The 27,557-nt window shown below is 40.2% G+C and overlaps 1 protein-coding gene across 1 annotated transcript in view; it reads right to left on the bottom strand.

The window, feature by feature from the left end:
* The window catches only part of SVEP1 (sushi, von Willebrand factor type A, EGF and pentraxin domain containing 1), a 120,567-nt gene extending 93,396 nt beyond the window's left edge, over nucleotides 1-27,171 (bottom strand). Inside the window, exons 1-3 of the mRNA XM_039566578.1 lie at nucleotides 26,459-27,171; nucleotides 10,497-10,752; nucleotides 9,133-9,309 (exon numbers count right to left, since the gene is read on the bottom strand). Coding sequence (XP_039422512.1) covers nucleotides 9,133-9,309; nucleotides 10,497-10,752; nucleotides 26,459-26,983 — 958 coding nt within the window. The 5' untranslated portion in view covers nucleotides 26,984-27,171. The remainder of the gene's footprint in view (nucleotides 1-9,132; nucleotides 9,310-10,496; nucleotides 10,753-26,458) is intronic.
* Nucleotides 27,172-27,557: the final 386 nt, after the last annotated feature.

Raw genomic sequence — 27,557 nt, 5'->3', positions numbered from 1 at the left:
CTTACTAGCCTATATAAGGGAACACCCTTTCTTTGAACTTTTTTGGGGCAAAAGTTTGTCCTTTTTTTTTTTGCTATCTTCAGAATGTTTCTTTTGATGTCAGGGAAAAAAAAAAACCAGCATATTTTCTTAATGGCCAGGAGAAAGATCTTAAGTTGTTAAAATAAGTGCAGGTCTGTGTAAAATCAGTGCATCTGCCCATACCTACACAGATAGGAGATTTTTGCCGTTTCTCTAGGCTTTACACTGCTTAAAACCTGCAATTTGGTGCCTAATCTTATAGGGTTTTGTTTCAAATCTGTCAGGCCCAAATTATATCTAAATGACATGACTATAATTAGACCACACACTGCTTTCCATTAACTATGTTTTACTCACTTCTGTATCATCACTGTTTCCCAACTCCCCACCAGCCCCAAGGTCCATTCATTCTTCCTAGTCTTATTGACTAAAAATTCTCCTATTCAATAAATTTCAGTCTAGGGAGAAAAAGTTCAACTTCTCAAACCACCTTCAGGTGCCAGTTCTACTACAACATCTGCATTGGAAGTATTGAGTTGTTGTTCTGGCTTTGTTTTGCATGGTTACAAATGAAACCCTAGGGTTTTGGCCTGAAGTGGTTCCCATTTCTACACAGAGTCCTGATTCTGTTTTCATCAAATCACCAACAAACCCAGTAAAAAAAAATTTCCTGTTTCACAAAATTGATCTGTGCTGCTGCTTTCTCATTCCCTAGGGACCGGATCACACTCCACTATGCAGTCAGCATTGTTTCAGGTTGAGAAATTTGGGCTACCTGCAGCAGATTTTAGGCCGATAGAAGAAAACATGGGTGCTTATAGACAGTCAACCCAACTGCTCCATTCCGGCTGCTGAGTACTTGGCAGATATAATCAGTTTATAATGGAATATCTGCAGCCTACATGCTGTGATTCTTCTCCAAGATGAGTGTGCTTTTGGACCCTTTTCATCACAGTGTTTTTTCCACCATACGCTTCTTGGTGTCCATGGTCTTTTCTTGAGTGGTACTAGAATGTGAAGTGCTTCTGGACCCCCGTGGGTCTGAAGAAACAGAGAATGTGGGAGCAAGGAGCACAACTGCAGAGGACAGAGAGGGCTCTTCCCTGAAGTAATTGTGAAATGATCTGAGGAACCTGCCAGACAATTTTCCACAGAGAGCACAGAGAAATCAGCTGGATGGGACTGAACCAAAGAGGCAGCAGAAAAACAATCTCATCCCTTCTCACTACGATGTTTATGCTCTTATGAGGGTGGTAGACAAGTGAAGAAACCTCTATATTGCTTTTCAGGTACACAGTCCTTGAAAGGCTTTGCTTACGTCAAAATCTGCAAACAAATGACTTATTCAAATGTGGTTATGATTGATGAGCTTTGTGCACCTTTACTTCTAAGTTTTCTTCCCCCTCTCAGTAAGACCAAGGCAAGTAACAGGTCACCATATCTGAACATTTGCAATTGCTGCAAATTGCATTTTTTACACAGTACTATCATATTGGGAGAGAAGTAGAAAATTTTGTTTAAAATGTTGAAAGGAACAGTAGTCTTTCTTACAGTGAAAGCACTTTGCAGTATTCCCTGGCTTGGGTAAAGTAAATTTCACAGCATAAGGCAAGACAAGGATTTTTTTAAAAAAGGAAATATTCCTACACCTCACTTCAATGTGAAACTGATTCTGAGAGATAAGAGTCAAATCTGTTTGACAGTGTGACAAATACACTGTATACAATCCATCAAAATCCAAATGTAGAGACACAGGGGATGCCTGATTTTGTCACAATGAGAGTGCTATGCTCAAGTCCAGTTAAATGAATCAACTTTGACAAGACTTCCGGTGCAACTTTATGACAATAGAAATCATGATACTTATGCGCAACCTCACAGGTACTAAGATTAAAACTTGCAAGTTAACTGTAGTAATTACTTTCTAGGAATTACTTAAGTAGTTAAATGTGAAGCTTCAGAGCCTTGGAGACCCACCGGGAACAAAGTAAGTAATTAAAACAAATTTTAAGTCTCTTAACCTCTCTCCTCACTTCAAAATTAACACTTTGCTGTATACTGCTATCTTGTTTTGTCCTTGATGCACTGTTTCAAGAATTTAAATCTTTTCTTCTCTAAGACAAAAGTTACTTAAAAGCTCACAGAACGCTAAGATGTCTGCTTTTAATTTGTGAGATGGCACAAATTCAGGAACAATATGTCTATGAAAACATCCTGGCTATGTGTTTCTGAAAAGGCAGTGAAAGTAAGATGACACTATGTGATCCACAGAGGTAACCAAAGAATGTTGCAGTAGAAAACTTTTCATTAAGGATTTCAAGGGACAACTATTCCAGTAAATGCCTGCTATGATGCCAGTCCCAATCCTAAAATAGATTCTCAAATCTGCAGGACCAGTCAATGGCTTATCAAAGGCCCTTATTAAAATGGTTTGAGCCTAAACTGTTTAAAAATCAGCGACAACTGGCTGATGAACATTTTAAGCAGTTAAAGACGGCATGTCCAGGGCAGATTTTGTAAACCACCACTTCTCCCAGGACTGCACCACCGAAAAAGGATGTTTTCATACCATGTACAATCTCAGTGAAGGGAGCCTGCTTTTCATCCTGTCTAGAGTCTCAGGACAAAGCCTAGGCTTAAAAGTAATGGTTTTGCAGTCATTTAATGAAAGGCTAAACCTAGCAGGTACTGTATTTACACTTTTTTTTTTAACCTTTTTCATTAGAATGACTGCCTGAAATGTTTACCTTGTGGACAAAGGACACATGGAGACAGGCTCCGTGGAGAGCCTAAGTCCGATTGACACAGAAAGCTGAAGATTATTTCTGTGTCATGTCTATTTGTAATCAGAGTATGGTTTCTGCATCTCTCAAGCCCTCCAAGTGGTTGATTTTTTTCTCCTCAAATTGCACCTATGTTCTGGAGGCTTTATTTTCATGACATTTGGAGATGACCAAGATATATCACTTCGAAGATAAGGAAAAAAGAGTAAGTTGTATATCACTTTCTAACATTCCAACAAATTTATTTCAGACACAGTTCTGTACTTAATAGGAAAGAGTCTGGTTTAGCATAGAAACTTATTTTCTAAAGCCTCAGATGACGTCTAGATGGAAAGGATGAATCTTTTCAATACTATGTACAGATGAAAATTATATCTCTGCTTTTCTGGTCTGCATATGTCAAAATTGAATCTGGGTATTCACCTTCACCCTACAACTTCATTTGTTAAAGAAATTCCTCAGAAATGGTGCAGAAATGCAGAGAAAACTTTTTTGTTGGTAGATTTTTTTTTTCGGTTTTTGGGTTTTCTTTGCTGCGACAGTTCCTTTAAAATTCAAGGGGGACAAGTTACGTGGTACAGAGAAAAAAAACCCCACATACCATAGAAACATCGTTACCCATATTAGATATCATGTTACAATTTTTACTTTTGCAACAGACGATTTATATAGTTGACACACAAGGTGAAGAGTCACTCAGTTCCAAGGACTTGATCCAGATCACATTGATAGTAGTGGAGATACTCTTACCCACTTCAACCGGCTTGTCTAAACTACAGATATGGGGAAAACCCACCTGCAGCTTCATGTGCTAGTTATTTACGTGAAAAAACCTGTACCAAATTGACTAAGAAAACCCCCTTTTTTACAATTTTGCAGGCAAAGTCCTTGTGGATCGATATTAAAACTTTTTTTTTTTTTTATGGAGAGCTCACTGTCCGACTCTACGGTTTGTTTAAGAGTTTTTCTGATGGACTAAATCTGTCTTTAAATTCACTGCCAGAAATGCTCCATCTTCATAAAGCAGGTTGTACAGGCGGCCAACAAATGACTTTGTGTCAGAAGTCACTTAAAAAAACAGCAAAGGTACTGTAGGATCATGCAGCTACCTCCATCTCCGTCAGTCATTCCTACAAAATAAAAAAAAAAAACCAAACCAACCCAAAGCCTCTCCTGATATGAAGAATACACTGACAACACACTTTTAAATTTTCAAACCAAAGGATTTATTTCTATTGTGTGCTCCATTTTGAAAAATCTTGCAGCATCCAATTAAGTTTTTCCCTCAGCCTTGCTTTGCTTCCTATAGCAACAAGCAGGAGAACCTGTACCCTAATTTCCAGAAGCAAGAGCAGGAAATACTGCACTTCAAGGGATGAATTTATGAGAAAGCAGATTTAAATGTAAAAAATCTGGAATAGCATGTCTGCATGCTTCCAGATGTGTTTATTTTGCACACAAAATATTTGTAAAAGCCATTTTCTTCAGTCCTATTTCTTACATTATTGTTTTCAGTCTTAAAAAAATTTTTTAAAGGTAATCAACCTACTAAACTTCTGTAGCCATGCCTATAGTATCTGGTTTTTATTTCCACCTTTCTCATCCACTTGTCTTCCAGTACTCTCAGCAGAAAACCACTGGAAAACTGATTTACATTTCTCTTGTACTCACCTCTTATGATGTTATGACACCCTCACTAGAAAAACACATTTACATTTCTTTTGTATTTAACCATCATGATGTTGTCCTGAAACTCTTACCCATAAAGACTCACAAGATTTATAAGAAACAGAAAAAAATACACAGAATGGCAACAAGGAATATTTTTGCCAGTGTTAATTAGGCATCAGTTCAGCATTACTTAGTTACAGGCATTTTGCATCCTTGCTCTTGGTTTAGATCCCTCCTCCTTACATGACAGCCAGGCATTTTGACACAGTGTATTCACAATAGAACCTCTGTGTATTGTCACAGATGGAAAGCCACTCAAAAGAGGCTGCAACAAAGGAAGACTAAATTACAAATAATAAAGTATACAAAAGTATCTCATCCCCCCAAAGGGTTACAGAAATGGGATCATGATTAAAGAGCTGTTCAGTAAAAGGGGCGAATCACATGTTGACAGATGTTGTACACAGAGAAAGGTCTCTCCAGTAAAACTTTTCTGTCTCTACAGCAGGTGAGTCTAACTCCTAAGTCTTTCCAAACTGTGAAGGTTTTGAAAGCATTTAATTAAGGCTTCATTAAGCACATACATCCCAACTTCCTTGCAGATGTAAAATTTTTATTTGCTTCCTTGTTTTGGTATATCAAGATCTGCAGGGTTATATGACACAAAATACCACACTAGCAGCCATTTGACACTTTGAAGAAATGCCCCTTTTTCAATTTATCAGTTTTCATTGGCTGCAGGTCTTTCAGAGAGCCCTCTTTTACTGACAGCTAAGTTAGAACTGAAGAGTGTTTTTTTGGCTTAGAAATTAAAAGCAAAGGAGAAGAGAGGAATCAAAGCAGACTCCCACCCAGTTTTAAGATGTAGAATCAATGAATGAAAGCATAAAATAGCACTGCTTTGTGAGACAGCAAGAAGCTAAGTTCTAAGAGCTTGAGAATCTGCAGTTCCATAAACTAATTCAAACCTTCAGATTCAATAGGAAAATTTAGCCTGAAATCTTACTGTGCTTGGAGACATTATCAACACTCTTCTTCACACTACCTTTCTTGCTTTCTTTTCCCTCCCTTTCTGTCAGAATCTCTGTACTGTTGGTGGTTTTCCTCCAGATCCATGGTAGGCACTTACTGAAGAGTATAGTTTCATTAACCCAGTAACTCCTCTAGGGCAGCTAAAGAAATACCTCACATAAAGAAATATTGAGAAAGGGTGATTCAGCTTCTGGGGAGTAGAAGCTCCTGTCAAAAGCAAGGGAGGAAGGAGACAGCATGGCAGCAGAAATATTTACTTTCCTTTGACTAGACCATTGGACACACCACCGGAATTAAAGTTCTTCCTGTGTGACTAAGAAAAGAACTCCCAGTAATACATTAAACACAGAAGTTTCTTTCTAACTAGAAAGATAGCCATTTTATGAACATCAGGTTTTGTTTTGCATTCTCAACAGGAACAATCCTGAAAACCTCATGGAAAAAATGCTCAGATGAAAACTGGCTCCTCAGTCCAAGAAACCACAAAATGCAAATCTTCCCTGCATTGCTGGATGTACATATCCCCGGTTTAAAGTCTTTTCAGTAATGTGTTCTGAATTAATATTTGTTAAAAAAAAGGAAAAAAAAAGTTAAGTTTTCACATGTTTTCATGTTTCATTGGAAAGGCTCTTCAGAAATCTAATCTATGTGGTGTTTTGAAGCCAAAACTGTTGCCCTTGTGGTTGTGCACATGATTACTGATATGCTGCATATTCCTAAATAAAAGCCTAGGCAACCTATTAAATATTCATGCATATGGTGGAATTCAATAATTATACCCAAGCAGTGAGCTAAATATAAACAAAAGAATGAATAACCAGCCTAGACTAGAAGGAATGAAGTTACTCGTTCTGCCCTGTGAGCTGCACATCATCTTTTTGGATACCTTGTGCTGCAAAAAATGGGGTCTACATGTTAGAAAAAAGAAACTAGTGGTTGTAAGACAACAGTTTCCTAACCTCCCCAATAACTGTGATGCTTCTTAGGAGTAACTGATGAGGTGAACATGATGAGTCCCACCTTTATCTGCATCATCTTGAACCTAAAAGGTCATCCAACCCAAGAGACCACTTAAAACAGAGCTTTCCAAGGAGAGTCCTACTGAAAAAAAATTGTGAAAAGGCCGTATTAAAGACATAGATTCTAATCTCCTAAGAGAGAGAAGAAGATACAAATGGAGATCTGGACATTTGTTTTACTCTCCTATGAAAGGTGCAGTTGATTTGAACAACTCGCCTTTTATTGATGAAATGGAAAAAAGAGTCTTAATGAAAAATCACAAGATTTATTTTTGCTGCCTTCTGTATTTTTCTTTGGTTGTCTCTAGTTTGAACCTCAACATTTGTAATCAAGGAAAAGAAGGAGAAGAAAAAGTGAAGAGTTACTGAAGAGGAGGTGTTTATGCACTCTGCAATACTTGGGAACTGGTTACAATCCTGCCTCCATTTTTCCTCTCTCTCCCTTCCTTTGCCACAATCATCACAGATGTCTCTGGCCACATGAAGTTCCCAGTGTACGCCAAGAAGTTTTGTTTGGTTTGCTTTTTAAAGTAGAGAACAGTCGGTCTGTTCTTCCTTCAGTCGCACATCATCAACAATATTACAAAGAGTGGGAGGGGACACTGAATTTCTGCTTTTCAGCACAAAGCATGTGGCTCCTATTTAGTTTTACAGAAGCTTTCTAGAGAGTGTTTTCTGGTAATTATGAAAGTAAAAAATTGTTAGGATTTTACATGTTATTCTGATGCCTCACATTTAAAACTACAAACAACAGTAAGGTGGTATAATGAAAAGCACAAGAGCATACAGAATATAACCACAGAGAAGAAACACAATAGCAAAAATAACCTACCTCACAGAAAAACAATTTCCCTCTTAATTCAAATTCTTTTAAAAAAAAGCCTTACTGTACTAAGGAAGCATAGGCTAGTGGTGTATCTTCAGGTTTTGCCAAAAAATGCTAAAAATAGTCCAATTAAAATTGAAGTCCTGTCACTGTAAACTTGCCACAAATCCTCCCGCACGTTATAGAGTGACGAAAAGTTAAGATGCATTCTTAAGATTCCTTATGCTTTACAAATCCACAGCTATGCTCAGATGTGAAATGTTAAAAAAAAAGGTTGAAATCCTTTTCAGAATAAAAGATTTCAAAATAGGCTGTTTTAAAGAACATGTATTCTCTTTTTTTTCCTGTCTGTCTTGAAGAATGCAAGAGTTGAAGAGAGAATACATAAAGAAAAGGTTTGAGTTACTTAGGTCAAATTCTCCCTAAAGTACATGTATGCAACTTCAGTTGCCATCACAGAGCAGATGGCTGCAATCATCAGCTTACTGGCAGTGTATCTAACACCAGACCCTCCTACAAACTTATTTCAGAAGCACCTACCAAAGAAGCAAAATTGAAAACTTTTGTCTGCAGCTGCAAAGTGCCCATTTTAAGAAATCTGACATTTACCATTTTTGGTGGCACTTGAAATGTACACTTACCCCATCAAAAGACCCTTTCATGTAGAAAGGGCAGCTCTAAAATGATGGTCCTGCTCTCTTTAGGAACAGCTCAAAGCAATATTTAATGATACAAGCTACTGATAGAGGCAGAAATGCTGTATCTATTCTGTTCATTGCTTACTATGGCACTCAAAGCGAAGGAAAATTAATGACAAAAGAAAAAAATACGATGAAAATGTGGTCTAAATAAATTAGAATTGAAAATAAGCAAAATTGAATAGTGTATCTGTTTAGAATTAATTGAGCACACAAGAACGCTACAGCTACTTACATAAAATACGATTCTGATCCAATGTGCTGGTGCTGACATTGATTCCTAACTACATTCCTCTACTCATATTGCACTCAAAACCCAATGAATTTCTGCTTACCTACTGAAAAAAGGAAAGGTATTCCAGAGGAACAAGTTGAATTACAATGTGATAATTGGCAGGGAGTATAATACAACTTTACAGATCAACTTCTGCAAAGAAGCGTAAACTGTTGTTATTTTAACAATACTTTGAATGCATGTGAGTAAAAGGGCTTGTCCAAAAAGTAGTAGCAAAACCAGTATCAGTGAAATGTCCCAATGACAAGCCTCTGCTTAGTGACTCAAATGTTTTCTTCCTGTATAGTAACTGGAAGTCATAATTAGAAATTAAAGCACATTTACATGACTGTAAGTTTTGCTCAGAATTTGTCCTGCAAAGATCCACAATTGTAGGCCCCTCTCCAAACAGGACAGTTTGTGAAAGTTCGTCATGAGGGAAAAATGTACTATGAGCACTTGAGGGAAAAAGATATTACCTCAGACTTGGTAAACTCATAGTCATGAGTTTACTCATGAAATTTCCGGTGTGCTGTGTTTCAGGGAAGCTTTACTTTGTCAGAGGACTTGCCCTGTTCTTATCTCTTTCCTGTGCATCTCTTTGAGCTACTGCTGAAAACGAGGTATGAGGTGAGTTTGACTGCTAGAGCTATTCTATGTCTTCAGCCAGAGAGTTTTCCAGAAGCCTTGGAAGCATTTTGATGCAGGTTCATAGCCATAATCCCAAACACATCTTTTAGCTCTCTGATAGATTAGCCATGTACTCAGACCATACAGAGAAATCCAAATACTGAGACACGAGACTCACCTGTACATTCATGTTGTAGTCCTTTACCATAGTATCCTTTTTCACAGATACACTCGAACTGGCCAGTGTGAGTGCCACATTTACAGCTTGCCATGATGTCACAGCAGTTTTCGTTTGCCTCGCAGAGGTATGAACAATGCGATATATCTTCTTGGATATAGCTGCCAGAGGGCAGGTCTGGAATTGTATCAATTCATTAACAAAGAATTCAAACAAAAGTAATCCCACCATCTCACAACATATCATTAGTGAAACATTTGTTAAAAACCCTAGGCTCCAGTTCCAAGTACTAGTGGTGGCAGCATGAAGCAGGGCCTTGCTATGCTCAGCATGCGAAAGATTGGTGTCCTTATTCTGGAAAAAGGCTCACTGAAATCCACAGTACACTCAGATTTTCTCACTCAGCTTCATTGGAGTCTAGCACTGCCAGAATGCAGTCTCACTGCCAACAGAAGCTGTTGAGACAGCTTTTACCAGCTTTGGTGGATGCCATATTTGGCATCAGAAGAACATTTGGTCATGGCATGTAAAACCAGTTGGTCATATTATAAAATAAAAATCTTTGGCACATTCACATAAGCCAATCCAACCTTACCTGGAATAAACAGGCTGGCTACAAAGCATCAGAAAAGCTTATTTTATACCGCTTATTTTAAAGTAGCACAGTTTAAAAAGTTATAGCAAATAAATTCAAATGGGTAGCCTGACGCATGTTCTAAGCCTCAATCAAGCAGTACTGCCAAACAAATGTTTAATCATGAGTTCTCACTTGCTTGTCTAAACCTACTCTATTTTTCAGGAAGAACCTTTTTTTTTCAGAATATAGCAGATTAAAATAGGGCAAAAACACAGTCCAAACAACTTTCCACCTCTTCCTCTTTCCAGTTTTACTGAGTCTATAAGGTCATAAACTCAAATTGTATTGACCCTTACACAGAGAGATCTCGATCAGTTCTGAACAGGTTTACTGTTGTTGCTGTGTGAGATACCCTAAAGGTATTAAGTTTAGTTCTAAGGTGTACATTAGATGCCTCTTGTACCTGACTACAAGGTTCATCCATTCAAGCACAAGCTACACTGGGCCAAGAGCATAGTCTGCTCTTCACGGACAACAGGAAGAGCTCAATGGATATAAATATGTATATACATCAGTGAGGAGAATTTTGCTCACATCTTGTTGGTGATGAGTTAAGCCAGATAAAGTTTATCCTTTTAACTGAGGGACAAACACCTCTGCTAGAAAGTATGAGAAAAATAAAAAGGCAATCAACACTACATGAAATGTAAATGCAAGACAGTACTGGAGATCTTTCTATTCAGACCTCTCTGCTCCCTGTAGATGTCTGAGGTTAGGACATTAATACCTGCGTGAAGAGCTCTGCGTGCCAGAGCTTCAAATTCAGCGAAACTGTGAAGCAGATAACAGTGATCTTCTTTTGGATGGGATGCCATATCATTCAGTTCTCGGATATTCCCTTGCCATATTCCAAAGGTGAAGATCTCCACTCCAAGTTCACGCAAGGATGCCGCAATGGGTCTTGGGTCTCCCCCATTGGAATATCCATCAGTAATGAGAAATATCACTTTTGTAGCATTTCCACGGGCATGCCGTAATATTTGCTGGAAGAGAAAATGAAATTGCACACCTCAGCAAAGGGTTAAGAGTGATTGATCTGTACACTGCTTCCTCCTTTATATGACTCCTTTTATTTGAATTATACAGCTAATTAAGCCCTTGCAAGATCACCCACTATAACAAAGGTCAAACATCTGCACATGGAGTCTGTGGTTGAAGAAGGCCAACCACTGGGTCACACTTTAGGTGGTCACAGTTTGCACAATCACAGAAACCCTGACACAGTATGAAATGAGACACTCTTCATTCTGATTGATAAAGTTCAGATTGCATCAGATTCAGCAATGATTCTAACCAGAGCTTAACTGACTTTTTTTAGACTGAAGTTTAAATAGGTAACACAAACAATTGAAATCAAGTGCAAGACCCAAAATACAATCTAACATATTTTAATGTAATCTTTTGTTTCGATCTACTAAACTATAAACCCTACTGCTGATTTATTGTGAGTCCTCTCCTAAGAAGCATTTGGACTGTTGGTTATTTTAAACCCAGCATAACATTCCCCATTTGTCCCTGTTGAATGGTGCTTTCTTCCCTTACAACGGTTTGCTAAGATCACTTTAGATTGTCCATCATGGCCTTAAAAATGCCTGTAGTCCCTTCCACCCTGCTGCTCGCTCTTTCTAATAGTTCACACAAAGCATGTGTGACACTACTCAGTACTGCCTGAGTGAGAACATGCCCCATAGGTTCCTGCCCATTTCAACCTTCCAGTCTGACAATGCAATAGTGCTAATTATTCTCCAAGTAAATTTGATTGTTGGATGAGGAAGAGCACCAACAAGAGGCCACACTATGGAGTTACCATGCTGATGATTAGCCTCTGTCTGTCAGAGCATTGAGTAAATAAGGGATGACCACCAACTTCCTAAATGTGGCCAGCTGCTGTCCACAATCCTGAAGCAGGGGATTGTGAAGATGTATTTTCTCCATCCCCTGGGAACTTACGTAGAAAAAATTAGATGCAGACTTCTGATTTGGTAGCAGGCAAATTATGACCCTGTTTATTTCAAGAACAGATTGTACCATGCTACAATCAATGCAGAAGACCACATTTAATAAACCTTTGAATGATACTCCAAAAGTCGTGTCATTGTATGATGAGTAGGTAAGCGTGCTTAAGACACCCTTAACGAGCACAAACTCCAAAACCAGAGATCAACCAAACTGAGCCATTTTATTACAAAATCTTTGTGTTGGTCTTATGAAGTAAAATCGTCTGGCTTTCACCTCATCCAAAAGCTTACTAGCTAGGCCAATCTAAATAACCTGCAGAGTTTTTAAACCCCTTCTCAGCAAGCCAAGCCACATTTCAGGACAGTTGAATTTTGATTTGTCAGTTCACTGATTTCAGGTAGATACTAAGCAAAAACATGCAACACACACCATAAATCAAAGCACATACCATTGGCACTGTGGTCTGAGAGACTGCCAAGCAATGTCCTGCTGTTGGGCTTGATTTTATTACTACTTGTATGCAAAACCCAAAGGGAGTGAAACCAAATTCTCTTGCAGACAAAAATACCCTCCACAAATCAAACTTATTGTTCCTCATATTGCTTAAGTCATAAGTGGAAAACCAGAATGAAGTGGGAAAACAGAATGAAGTGGGAAACCAGAATGAAAAGAATCAGGAAGAAAAAGACATGACAAAAGGCAACATGAAGACAAACAGTAGGAAAAATGTACAAATGCCTCAGTTCAAAATGCATTCTGAAACTGACGCTCTAATACAAGTGACATTGCAGGCAGAGAGGATAGTGCTGTTTATAATTAACACATATAATTAACATATTTAGCATTAACTGTGCTATTTTAAAATAAAATATAAGCAACTTAAACTTCTATCCAACTTCTTAAGTATTCAGGCTGAAATTCTCCACTCAGGATGTTTGTTTAAAGCTATTTCAGTAAAAATGGCCCTTTTTTTTAAAAACAAGACAAGGAAAACACGTGTTCCATCCATACTCACTTGGTTTTGGCAACTGTAGCATCTCTGAGCTCTGGAAAAAGAACCTTCAATCTGCAAATCACATAATAAGCATGCAAAAATATGCCCCAAATATATGCAAGTTGTGGAATGTGTGTAACTGAGGAAGAAACCAAAACTTAGACAGGGTTAAGAGACATAATGGAGATTGCCAGTGCAATTCTCTGAAGATTCCACCTACATGCAGATTGCTCCAGCAGAATATGATTTCAGCTTGCGATTGTGTCATAACATGTACAGAAGGGGGAGCAAAGCTTTATTTTGGAAGGATATGGCTTGGCAATTTCAGTAGTATCCTTCAGCACTGTTTCCCTTAGTGCATGACAGAAAGCTTCACACACTTTGCAGATGAAGGTAGTGGATAGCATTCCACATTGCCCTGGTTCTTCAGCAGTTAATGCTCATAATCAGTAGCAATCAAACTTCCACGTTTTCCCTAAACACAGAGACAAGTCTGCATGGACAGTGAACAAATGAGCTTGAGCCCCAGTAGTCTAGACAGGACTGCAGATATCTCAGGACTATTTAATTCTGACTAGTAAATAAGCAGGGATTTTTGTTTTACAAAATTAGTCTGCTACAAAAGCCCTCCGAAACTCCTGAAACACAAACATGACTTTCCATGTAATCAAGTTCCGGGTCCCGTGAAAAATTGCTTAGCAAGCCCTTTTAAAAGATGTGTGTTTGAGTAAGTGGAAAGCCATCTTTGAGGAGCAAACGACTGTTTTTGAGGGGAAAATATGCCTTAGCTACGTGACCCTCAGGTAATGCAAGAGGCCAACATCTTTTCTGTCCTCTGCATCTCAAAGGGTAACCGCTTCTTCAGGACAGCACTTCTGTCACACAGACACAAACTGAGCCAACAGGTAAAAGAACAGGAAGCTGTCTTCCTGCTACCCAGATGACTTGAATACTCAGGCACCAGGGAATCTGACTGGAGAAAAAGACAGACAAACAGACAAGATTGCTACACATTGCCCTGAGAAATCAAACAAAACAAAGCCACTGATCAGCTTGGCCCTCGTGTCTTGCAGCTGTAACTCTAGACACAGAATCCCTGCTGTATAAAAGCAGATGAAAACAACAAGGGAAGGAAAGAAACATTCAACATGGGGGGGCAGAGAAGAGGTGGGGGGTGGAGACCAAAGTCTATTTTTAAATCATTTGCGTATGTCCGTTGGTCCACTCAGTATTTTGTTTCTTTTTGTGAAGACAAGAGGACAGGCCACCATCCTGTCAGGGCTGCTGACAATACAAGTACCAGTCTCCATTCCTCTTCTCTCGAACATTTGTGCAGCATTTCACATAATTTTTGTTTTCACTAACCCTGACTTACATCCCTCTATTCTGAGAAACCTCTCTCCTTCCCTCTCCAGAAAGTTGTTTCGAAAGCTGTTTTTCCCCCGAACAGAAAGTTCACGTATTTTAAAATGTTTGTTCAACCCCTAAACTTTTTTAAGCCCTAAACTTTTTTAACCCCTAAACTTGAAGGTACACACAGAGATTGCTCACCAGCCCTTGCCAACCTTCTGGACTTATCTACATAAAGATGACTTTTTTTCATTACAAGGCTTTTCAGTCTTTTCATAAATTGTCAGGTTCTTCAATAAATACAGTTTAAAAGCCCTCTAAATGGTACTAGTAAGTTAAAAGGATCCTGAGAACCTGTTTCTTTGACAGGAATACCCACATCTGCTTCTGATTTTACCATCAAATAAAACTGAGCACCAGCCATAACTCAAAATACAGGGCTGGACAGCCTGTTTAATTGAGAATTTAGCCCATTTGGTCACTACCATAAATTAATAGGGGAAAAGTACAAACAAAACAAAACAACTAGTGCTCTTGATAACTGAAGAAAATTCATGGGGCCACTACAAATACGTAGTCTTTTACCATTTCAGTAACTGTTTTCTTGTCTACACTTCCTTCAGAGGAGTAGTAGATCAGTCAGTTTCAGTAATCCTTCCAGGTCTTAAATAAAACATTCTTTCCACATTAGCAAAAAGTTATTACCATCTGTATTTTGTTCAGTGACTGTTTAGTGTGTACAAATATCTGGCAGTCTAACCAATTTTTTTTGTGCCAATAAAAGTCCTTAGAATTAAAAAATGAAGTCTTGTGCAACAAAAGAGTTATCATAAAAAATCCTTCTCTAGAAATTCACTACTGTAATGGAAAACTAAATCCTATCAGAACAGTCACAAACCACCTAAATTCTAACTTCTGTGTTTTTAACATTAACATGGAGTTTGTAATACAAAATTAGGAGATGAGAAGTATCGAAGGCCAAAGACTTCTTCAGTCACTTGACAGCCACAGTGATGATGTTGTCAAAGGTTCTTCGTTACTGCCTCAATTACATCTTCTGCATGTAATCCATAAACATATGTTCTTGGCCCTGATTCCTGTCCTTCCTCTCTCTCTTGATTTTAAAGAAGATTCTGACCATACAGGATTGGATATTAATACATCTATCTAGATAGAAACAAGTAGAAATGGGTTACCCTCTCTCACTTTACAGACTAAGCCTCTGATAATAGGCTTGACAGCCCCAAGATCCTTGCCAAGAGAAGCTTGTTTTAAATGCTTAGGTTGGAACCTAGCCCTCAAAAGAACATCATCCAACATTCCCTTGTAGGAAATACACTACCTAAGGGCTACAAAGCAAATCTTATTTGTTACAGGTCAGGAAGAACCACTACTGCATCTCAGAAGCAAACCAGAAAGCTCTCCACTAGAGAGCCATTCAGCTCTGCTGCACCAGGAGAGCACTTACACTGAATTTCTTTTCACTTTAGGAATTACATAAAACATACACACCAGGGGATGAGTTCTGCATAGAATGAGATGATTATTTTTCTCAGAGGATCACTTATTCAATACAAAAGAAACAATTTCCATTTTATAATATTACAGAATTAACTACCTATAATGCAACATACTCACTATTAAACTTATAATAAAATGAGTAAATGTTAGTTTATTACTAAAAATACTGCATAGATTTGATCCATATATTCATGAGAATATTAAAACAGTACATCCTAATTTATCATAGCTGGCTTCAGAAGCAGATCAGCATTTTATTCACGAAGGAAAATGGCAATGCTAAATCTCTTTGACAAGCTCAACTTTTGTTTCAAGATTTCTTTGTTTTTACCCTTCCTGCAGGTAAAAATGTCCAAATCTGACAGGAGATAAATATTCTATATAAAAAAAACCCCAGTACTGTGACCAAACATAGCTTTTGGTGGAGCTGAGGCATCTTATCACTGAATCCAGAGCGCTCCTGGGGAACACGGTCATCTCACAAGAGTAATGCAGAGCTAGCGGGTGACAAATACAGTTCCTCTTCATCATGAAACTGTTGCCAGGTGAAGAATTATTTGCACCTGGTAGTTTAACACAATGCTTGTTCTTCAAAAACCACTGGCCTATGGAACCACACAATGCTTACTCTGTAGGAAGAACTAGAAAGCAACCAACCCACCTGTGAAAACTTTTACCAGTTCACCAGGCAGTCAGGTATGACTTTGGGATTGCCCACCACCCCAAAGGACAGAAAACATGCACAGAGGGAAGGGAACATAAGCTAATGACTTTGGGAAAATTATTATTTTATGTATGTTTTTTCTGGAAAAACCTAGAATATGTATGTAAAATATAGTATATAAACAGGAGCTTTTTCTTTACTCAGCATGCACGGTATTTTGGAGGAGATATCCCCTCATGCATCCAACCAAATAAAGAATGCCCGCTTCTTAAAGTTACATTGATGCTAAGGAGTTTTATTTTACTGATTTTTGGTAACAATACAAATGTTGTTATTCCTCTGCACAAAAGACCTGGCTACACCTCCTGAGTTCCCTCTCTAAAACAGCAAAGGTCTGATTTCACCATGTTTTCTTTCGGTCACTATACACTGCTATTTTCACTGCTCCAATCAAATGAATCTTATCCTCTCTTTAGGCTTCATGAAATGAACTAAAAGATATTCCACAGTTAGAGGTTTTGGCTTACAGCCTTTCCCACTCTCTTCTGCACTGCTACACTGGCTCTAGAGAATGAACTGTTACCTATCTAGAAGAAATTAACTAATTTTAAAGCTTCCCTTGGATATTCCCACCAAGACTCCACTATTAATTCAGAGAAAAGAGGTATCTATAGAAATAATCTGGATATTTAAAATATTTAAATAGTTCCTTCAGTAATTGGCAGGCATGACCCGAGTAAATCTCACAACTGTGTCAGACAACCCCACTATATGGATGAAAGCACACAGGTGAAAAAGCCAGGCATGATCATGGCCAGGACATGCAGGGACATGACATCTGAGGAAAGAGTGACAGATCTAGTAATGTTCAGATGGGGGAAAAGAAGGCTTAAGGTCGTCTTATCCATGCTTACATATTAATACTTAAAGAGGGGGAGAGTAAAGAAGATGTATACAGAATCTACTAATTGGTATCATGAGGCAAGAAGCACATATTTAAATACCAACATTCCACTAAACTAGAGGAAGAAACGTTTTTGCTGCAAGAGTGATCAACCATTGAAACAGGTTTCCCAGAAAGTTTATGGGTTCTCCATCCCTGGATATATACAAACTTAACTTAGACACAGTCCTGAGCAACCAGGACAAAAGCCTAAACAACCCAAAATCACCACTGGCTTTGCAATGACAGGAGCTACTACATAGAATTTTGATTCACACAGCTGCGTTAGGACTGTTGGGTCCAGTGATCTGAAACTGTGTGGCTTGCAGTTTTGAGCTCTGAATTAGAAAGAACAGAATGCAGGAAACAACTAACATACATATCCTTCATCTTCTGTCATCCTGAGGTCTCTAAACAGGGCATTAAAAAGCAAGGCATGTTATGTACACAGACATTTTCTGAGCTCTTGGTGCTATATAACCTTTAAACAAGTTTATAAAGACTTTGCAAAGTTGCTGGAGGCCCTTATATGCTGCTATGTTGTGTGCTGTATTCAAAATATCATTTTGCTAATAGATCTCAGTTTGATTTGAAAAATGAAAAAACTTAGTTTTCTTTGTCTGTGAGCAATTTCCATCATTAATATAGCAAAGATGTTATTTGATTTCTCGAGTATTGCTCTGGTCTTCTGCTAATAATAAAAATAGGGACTCAAAAATATTTTACTGAATATGTAACTGATTTTCAGACCAAGCATTCACATCACTATTGACTAGTACATCTGCCAAATATTTGTTTCTTTTGTGTTTGCTTTAAATATTTATTACTTTAAAAAAGCAGGGAAAAGGCGGAAAAGCTGAACTGAATAATTGATTCCAAAAGGCCAAACACAATTCATGACCTCGCCCATCTACTGCCAGCTGTCACTGCTCAATTATCATCTGAAGAAATTTTTTTTTTTTTTTTGTTCCAGGACAGCTAGAATTGAGCAACACTAACACAAAGTTATCACTGATAAGAGATGTCCCAGACCAACTGGGTGTGGCGGAGTGTTTACAGACTACTGCTTACATTCAAGGAGGCTTTTCATCTTTCTGGTTGAGGTTGCCAGTGAGACCTTGAACCAGAGGGAGTATCATAATTTTAACAAGGGCTTTTGTTTCAGATTGTGTTAATAGCATGGAGACGTAAGCAGGGTGCTGGTCCTACAAAGAACCTGTTGCTAAAAGCAATAATAAAAACAATAGTGCTTTTAATTTCTGCATTTAGAGAAGTCAGAAAATTCTGAGCATCAAAAACATGCTGTCTCACCTGCAAAATCTGACTCACAAATTCCAGTAACACGTGGAATTGGGGGACAAAGCATCACAGAACATGCAAAATAAACACACAGAAGTTTAATGCTGAGGCTTATGTCAGGAAATACTGCTAAATATAATGTATTTTGCTGTAAAGGCCTCTTGTAAGCCTACAAAATTGATTTAAAATAAACAACTTATTTTGTCCTGACTTCTTCAAAATTTTAATGCTGGGGATTTACTCCTTCTCTCAGAACAAATCACTCCAGCTTTTCTGTTTTGTCTTTGTGTCTCTGAAGCAAAGCACTTGCTAAAACTGATTTCTCTGTGAAGGTGCTAACTTTTAAGAACTGGGGATCAGAAGGTGCTTATTGTCAGACCCTTCCAGAAATGGCTCTGAGATGACAACAAAAAATGTTTTTCTCATGAAAATGAATCTCTGTTCCTGAAACATTTAGGATGATATTGTCCAGATACCATAGTGGTGAAAGATCTCATTCATTGTGTTGTTGATTCAGATGTTACATCTGTGAGATTTGTTTTATTTTTTGCAGCAGTATCTCAAGTTTCTCACCTTTCCTCTACCTCTGTACATTACACTGGGAAATGGCTAAAGGCTTTGTGGTACTGTGCTGTAAATAGAGAGTGTGTCTTCTAAGAGAGGTCTGTTTGGCAGATATGGAACACAGTGGATGCTGGCACTCATTTCTCTTCACATTCCCAAACTTCCACTCCTTACTTCACACACAGATGGCTGAGAGATCACAGGTCAGGACGGCTGCTGTACACTGTGCAGTGCAGATCCTTCCAGGCAGGAACATTCATCTCAGTTCTCAGAGACAGAAGTTATGAAAATGCCAGATGTGCTCTGATCATATAACCTTGTAAGGCTTAGGATTAGACCAGCTTCCTGTAGCCCAGGGAAATGGGCTGAGATAGGTATATGATGGCAAGACAAAAAACAAGTACACAGTTTCCCTGCTTCTTTCCTTGCTGCTAGTACTCTATTCAGCAATGACAGACACAGAATACACTCCTTCGTTATGAAAGGAGTATGTTCTCCTAGGGCTGCTGCCTTCTTTTCATAAATTTATAGTTCACTGCCTTTGTCTTTTTATGCTTAGCACATGACAACAACTTGAGAACATCCGCAAGGCTAGAATATGTTAACAGTGGTAGAAAGGATCAAAATAAAAGGCTGTGTCATACAAATGAAAAGCATACTTCAGATGACTAATTTCCAAAACTTCAGGAAAATCCACACCATTGTAAAATATACTGGCCAACTGCCCAGTTACTTGGGATCTCTCTTATACAGTGTGAGGGTCTCTGCTTCTGAAAAGCCCCTGATGCGCATGTGGCATTTCCCATTCGAAGAAGGTGGGAAAGTGGGAGAATGTCACCTCATCATTATCTCATTGAATTATATCATACACAGCTTCACAAACAGGTACTCTTTATAGGTGGAAGTCATAGAGTGCCCTATGCAGTTATGCAAGGGATCAAACGATGTACCCATAAGCATCATTTCAGCCTTAAAACTTCATGAAGAACATCCAGAAAACAGAGACAGTCTTGGAAACTAACTGGAAACTAATAAAACCTGATGCACTTTCCACAAACTGCAAGAAATTAATGGAGACTGTGACTGTGATTAAGTCTAACGTATCATTAAAATTCTTCCTTCTGCTGGCTAAAACCACAAACAGAACCATAGAATTGTTTAGGATGGAAAAGGCCTGTAAGATAATTGAGTCCAACCATAAATTTAACACTCTCGGGGTTACTTGGCAGCAACATCGCCAAGCCCATGACTAAATCATGTCCCAAAGTGCTACATCTACATGTCTTTTAAATACCTCCAGGGGTGGTGACTTAAATGCTTCCAGGGGCAGCCTGTTCCAAGGCTTAGTAACCCTTTCAGTTAGAAGAAATGTTTCCTAATATCCCATCATAACTTTCCATGGCACAACTTTAGACCCTTTCCTTTCACCCTATCACTTGCTACTTGGGAGAAGAGACCAACATCCACCTTGCTTCTCAGGTCCAAAACAAAATACAGTCTAGCTTAGGTACAGTTTTCAACCGTTGTGGTCTCTGTTGTTGCAAAAACCTTCTAAAATGGATTAATCCTCATATTGGTTTGCCTAGCTCTTAGGTTCTTATATTTTTAAAAGTAAGTTCTACAGAACAGTTTGGAGGTGTGACGGCACAAGAAAAGCCAATCTTCTTTTACTAGCAGCTCTGAATACTGCTGATCAAACTCACAGCCATGCAACAAGTAGTAAACAATATGCTATAATAAGCATCTCAAAAATTGAAGACCAACAAGAGAACAGTAACTTCTGTTGGCTGATTTGTCATTCTCAAAGATAGCACATTGCATAAGCACAGTACTTGGCCAGAAGCTGTGCAAAAGCATAAACATAGGTAGTAACCTCAATGCCTTCATGCCTTCGCGGCCTAATCCATGTTTTAGTAAGCTATAAATTTTGCATGAAAGTAACCTAAACCATTCTCTCTGATAACAATTCCTTTTATAAGGCATTTTGGGTTGCTGCTACTTATGTCTAGTAGTAGCATGAACATATTGTTGGAGTATAGTCAAAAGTATAAACCCCATGGTTTGGGGTGGCGTGCAGTACAAAATGTTAAAGAGAACTAACAAGTGAATTTTTTGAGTCATGAAAGACAATTCTTTAAAAGGCTATGAAGAACAGATCACTTACTTGTATTTTTTGCCTTTTTTTCATCAGAACTACTAAGTGTACTACTTCTAGGGGAACTGGAGAAAGAAGAATATAAAAAAAAAATCAGTGAGATTAAGCAGGTGTTTAGCTCAGGGTATAGAGCCATACAGTGTTTCAAGGCACTTGCATCTTTCTACATAATCAATGAAGAGTGTGACACCGGAATAAAAGTCTCAACACACCTAATGCAGAACTGCCATATAGAGGCACTGCACATGGGGACAATCCTACCAGTGGTGTCTACTGGAATACAGACTCCCAGGATGAGGCACTTCAGTCAGCACCTGAAGCCAGGCTGTCTCTCTTCAGTACCTCACACTGACAAACACATTTTACCACAATGAAGAGAAAAGGCAGAAGAATATCTAGCAGAATCCTTCAGTGCTTCTTATAATGCACATATTTAAGCATTCTTTTTTTAAAAAATGCACTTAAATTAAAGGGAAGATAACAAGTGGCTAATCTGCTGAACACCAGACTTCCAAATTGTATGCTTCTGTTTAGATGAAAATGCAAGACACAATTTTGTAAGCACAAACAGTTCAATTTCCCAAGAACAGATTTTCAACCAAAGAAAATATTAATCATGATTAGGCAGCCCCAGATATGATGCTAAAAAGACAACTTTTTGCTTGTTCTGGCCAAAAAGTCAGAAAAAAAATTACTTAATAACTTCTTAAGGCAGATACATTTCAGGCTTGGTCTAAGAACAATGAATAATGTGCAGATATGTATCTTGCCTCTGATCCTGCCTTATTAATCTTTTGAACAAATCCCATGCAAGGCTGCAGTATGCAGGACCAGTACTCTTCAAAAACACCACTCTTCACTGATTAAGACTGGTGATTTAGAGCTGACACTAGTGATGGCTGACAGGAATGCTACTTTCAGTTTGGAAATCCTTAACTACCAGCTCTGCAATTTCAAAGGTGACCACAGAGGTAAACCAGGTTGACTTCATTTTTTTCTTCCACTATATCTTTAACACAGACTCCCAAGGCCATATCAAAACTCAGAGAGGCCCAATGCTGTCAACCAGTCAGTTAGCTCTAGTTGACCCAAGCCATCATCAGATATTTAGAGCATGATGCCAAAGACAGCCTAGAATCTGCTACTCTCTCATTATTAGCTGCTGATTTTGCAGAGATCATAGGAATAAAAATCCACAAACACATTCTGGATAACTGGACAACATACATGACTCTGAATGTTCATGTTCTCAGTGAGAGGGCACTACTTTTTTTCAAATAAAAAAACTTTAACCAAATACATGGTAAGAAAAGATTTTCAGTTCTTTTGCGTCAATTAATCTTTAATTTTAATTTGAAAATGAGATCCTGAATCTGAAAATGCATTGAAAATAAAAGCTAATTTTCCTAGTGGGTAACAATGCTGCATCTTGTACTTTCGTGCTTTTGTCTTAAAGAAGAAACAAAGCCATACTATTTAAACAAGTATTAAATAAGCATTAGAACTGTTTTTCCTAAACTGATATGTGCTTACATTCTTTTGAGGGACATTTTTTAATATTTATTAATTATAACACAGAGCACAGAACTTGACATGCTGGTTGGACGTTCGTCATGCTCCCTCAAGGTCACTTTAGATACAATCACCAGATTTCAGAGACCAGATTCTCAGAAAATATGTCACCTTATTATGTAGGTGACAAACCTTCCACTTGCATATACCTATACCTATACTGACTTCAGTGGAGGGAAGATGAATTACAAAAACAAAAGAATTACCTTTTTAATGCAACTATTATTATTATAACACAGAAGAACTCCCAAAGGCTCCCTCAGCTACTGCTTTGCCAGACTTTTTATAACAATTGACTTGTCTAAGGCTGTCTGAGTACTATCTCTGACTTCTGCTCAATAGTAGTGCACACCTACATCTTCCACTTCAATTATGAAGAGAAATTGTTTCCATTTTACTTCCATGGAAAGACAGAAATAAGACAATCTTCTTCTTAAAAGATATAATTTTATTAAGATGCTGCCACTTGGAGTAGCTTAAATAATTTTTATTTTCATCTTTTTTTTTTCAGCTCACCAAAACCAATGCAGCTCCAAGATGTTTAAACTGTTCATCAATAAAGATAGCACACCAATGCTGGCATACATATAACTGTGACTCTCAGCTGCTAAGACAAGAACACACCATTAAACTTGCATCACTACGTGATGTCCCCTCAGTTCTATTTCAAAACCCATCTGGTAACAAATGCACATCCCTCCCACGAGGTGTAATGGGTGCTGTTAGCAGTGGTTATCTCTCAGGATCAGAAGCTCCAATACAGCTGCCTACAGGTCTCTCAACACTTTTCACCACTGAGGTCTTTTGGCTTTATAAGCATTCCTTAAGCATCAGGAGCAACACTTGCTCAAACCTGTTTGTATTTTCAATTCTGCTTTGGTTCTTTCTTGCTGTCACAACAGCTCTTCAGCCTTCCGTAATGCAACAAGCAATCTGCTTAACATAAGCTGCATGTAGTTTGTGCTGTCCCACCAACTTATGCTGTGAAAAACTGAAGCCAAAGAGTTTTGCATGAACGAGCTCGTTTCTTCCCCTTTCTAAGACTGTTTGCATGTGCCTTGAAAGAAAGACTCGGAAAATGAGCACTTGCTAGCTCAAGCATGGCACGAAATCACAAACAGGATGGCATACCCAAACACCAAGAGCAGTTCAGCCTTTCTCACCAGGATGCTGTCTCTTGTGGTATATTCAGCATATTTCTGTGAATCTCATAGAATTTATCTTTAATCTGCTGGGCAGGAATGTCAAAGCGTGGTCCATGTGGCAAAAGTTAGTATGGACAGCTTTGACGAAACACAGAAAATCTGAAATAAACTTGTCTGTGAAGTACCTTTGGAGAGGATGCAAAATTGCAGTGCTAAGGAGAACTCTTATGTTTTTGAAGAAGATGGATGTTACATGGTTGTGCAACAGCTTCTCAAACTGAACAGGTCTGCTTTTAGGATGATGTTAAATGACCAGTTTTTCTGCCACACATTCTAAGACAGCAACTGCTATGTAAATCTGGCTCCTGTTCACTCATGTTCCCAGGTCAGACACTAACTGGCCTGATGACCTTGCAAATTCACTTATCTCTCTGCCTCCGTGGTTTCAGTGGAACTGTCGCAGATGTGAATTAATCACTTTTAGACCTACCAATGAAGAGTGCTGCACGATGATTAAAGTGCTGGGATTAGTCTAACAATGTGCTTTCCTTCATTTTCTGTTACGATAACACGTAACTGATACAATTCCAGAGACTTTGCAATGCTTTGCAAACACTTTTGAGTTTGGAAAAGAAGCAGAGAAATCTGGTCAGAAGCGGAAGGACCCCCAAATTACAGTGTAAAAGAAAAAAAAATTGTAAAGAGACATTTTAGAAAAGTGAAATAAGAAATCATTATGGTTGTACCAAAAGACAGTTAAAAACATTAGGCAGCAGTCTAAGAGTCCAGAGGGAATAGCAGTTTTGTCATACTTAAAAAACGTTCTAGATTTATTCCAAAAGTAGTATTTTAAACTTAGAACAGTCATTTTCTGAAGAGTGTCTACAAAGGAGAGTTCCCTGAAGATGTTAATTTGTCTGACATGAAGAAATCATATTGAAGAAAACCACAATACAGTATCTTTAACCAAGAGCCAGTGAGCAGACAGGAATTTAACCTTGTCATTCTATCTTAATTCTCCCTGTCACCATGTGAATATTTTTCTTCCCACATGCTTATAAGACCACAGTGAAAAATGACAGTCATGCTGTTGGAGCCACAAAGTTTAGCTAGGCTCAACAAACTAAATTGTAGGTTTCTGAAGGGATTTTTCGTTTATTCCACTTCAAAGATATCGTTAGTCAAGATTTTGTATCAAGAAAGCAGATGGTATGTCTTATGCTTATATTTTGTTTTTAATGGTTATTTTAAACTTGTATCATTAACTTTTTCACATAACACCCCTGGGATGGATCTATATTGAAACATGGATTCACAGTGGAAGATCTAATACAGGGATGTGTCTTCCTAAAGCAGGTTTGGCATGTGCAGCTCTGAGCATATTAGACAGTGGACTTGCTTTCTCCTGCCAAATGCAAAGAGGAGAATAATCTTTGCCAATTTCACATGCCCAGCAGTGACGCACCTCTTGCAATCTCACTCCTCAGCTCCAAATGACAATGTGTGTGTTTCAAGACAAGTACACCCAATGCTCAGCTAGAGGACACTACCAGAAATTAGATGTAAAAAAAACCCAAAAATGAGACTTGGTATGGTGGTTGTTTCTGAACACCAAGGCCAAATGACAAAGAAGACCAGGGCCTAGCCTTGTAAAAAAAGCTTCCTGAGTAGACTGGCTGTCCATGAACCACCTACGGGGAAGTCACCCCAGGATGATCAAGTGCCAACACATGTCCAGGAGCTGCCTGGACCAAATTTCTGCCATGGGTTTGTATGGCAGAACTACAAGTGACTGTGTTACCGTGTCTGGAAATGTTCCTGGGGACATGCCCCTACTTATTGGTATAGCGTACACAGACTAAGGGGACCTTTGTAAGTAACCAGCAATTAAAACAGACACCTGGCAACAATGTGTATGTATGTCTGACAGCTAGCAGGCACTCAAGTCCTGCTACCATGAAACCAGGTAGGTGTTTCAGATGCCAGACTTCTGAAATTGAGACATGGGCTTCATGCCCCTTCAAAGAATGAATACACACATTTGTTTGCAAGGGCAGCAGAAAACATGGGAGTTGCAGGCGCAGACAGCACAGGAAGACAGTGAATAATTGCCCTGACCATACTATTCTGCATCCCACACCACAGCATTCCACACCCCATCATGCAGCCCTATACCCCTTGTCACAGAACACCCTCGAACAACGCGGAGAACCCACACACTGCCCAGCACAGCACACCGTGCACCGAGCCATCGCACCCCAACACCCCACGCACTACTGCATCACCGCGCCTTCCCTCGATGCCGAGACCTCGCCTTGCCACAGCGCACCCCGCACCTCACCGGTGCTGCACCTCACGGCACCACCGCTCGTTCCTCTCACTGCACCCCTCACCTCACCCGCCAGCGCACATCCCACCGCACCCCTGACCGCACATCCCACCGCACCCCTGACCGCACCGCCCCGCACCGCGGTGCCGCGCACCCCGCGCCCGGCGCAGCCCCCGCCCGCCGCCCCGTCTCACCGCCGCCTGCTGGAAGGCGCCCTTGGTGTAGGTGCCGCCGCCGCGGTAGGCGATGGCGGGGATCTCGCGTCCCAGCAGGGCGCACTTGTGCTGCTGCGGCCGCCGCCGCGAGATGTAATCCACGCGTGGCACCACGTTGCTGCGCGAGGAGAAGGTGACGATGGCGACGCGCGTGGCCGCGGGCACCACGGGGAAGTCGGAGAGCAGCTTCTTGACGAAGCGCAGCTCACTGAGGAAGTTGGCCGGACCCACGCTCGACGACTCGTCCACCAGGAACACCAGCTCCAGCCGCCCGCTGCGCGCCCGCAGACGCCGCACCTGGCGCTTGAAGGCGCGCCCCAGCTTCTCCACTTTGCTCTCCGTCGTGTCGGGCAGCGGCGGCGCCTCCAGGGATGGCGAGGCGAAAGTTGGGGCGCGGAGGAGGGCGCCCGGCTGGCCGCCCGGCCGGCCCTGCGTCGCCGACGGCGACAGGAACAGCGACAGCGACAGCCCCCACCAGCAGCAGAGAGCCACCAGGGGCCACATGGCGCGGCGGCGGGCGCGGGGAGACGCTGGCAGCCGCGGAGGAGAGCGGCTGGTCGCCCCCTGACGCCCCACCTCCTCTCTCCTCTGAGGGGCGTCCGGCCTGCCTCTCTGTCTCCCTGCCGGCCTCCCCGCCGGCCCCCGCAGGTATCCGCGCCCTTTAATCCCCCGCGGCTGAGGCGCTGCCCCTCGCACGCCCCTCTCTCGGTTTTTCGCCCCTCGCCTTTCGGTAACGTCCCCCCCCCGTCCCTCCCCGCCTCCCACCGCCCCGTCCCGCCCCGATGGGTCCCACACGGCTGGCGGGGGCCAGCCCGACAGAGGGGCGGGTGGCGGTCACTGGAAATACGCCGAGCAGAAGCGAAGGGGGGCGGAAAGACAGGACCCCCCCCCCCCGCCCCGAAAAGTGAGGAGAACCTTTTCCTCTCCCTCGCCGCGCGGGCTGGAGCTGCTGCTCGCGGGGACGGAGTGAGGGCTTGCACTGACACGTGCTGAATTAATCGTGGTTAATTTAGCCCTTTGTTTTGCGGGGAGGATGCGCCTGCGGCTGGGAGGTTTGAAGAGTCCATATGCTCTGGTC

The sequence above is a fragment of the Corvus cornix genome, chromosome Z (assembly GCF_000738735.6).
Source record: "Corvus cornix cornix isolate S_Up_H32 chromosome Z, ASM73873v5, whole genome shotgun sequence".
NCBI lineage: Eukaryota > Metazoa > Chordata > Aves > Passeriformes > Corvidae > Corvus > Corvus cornix.
The sequence above is the reverse complement of the archived record's forward strand: the minus strand, read 5'-3'. Positions and strand labels throughout refer to the sequence as shown.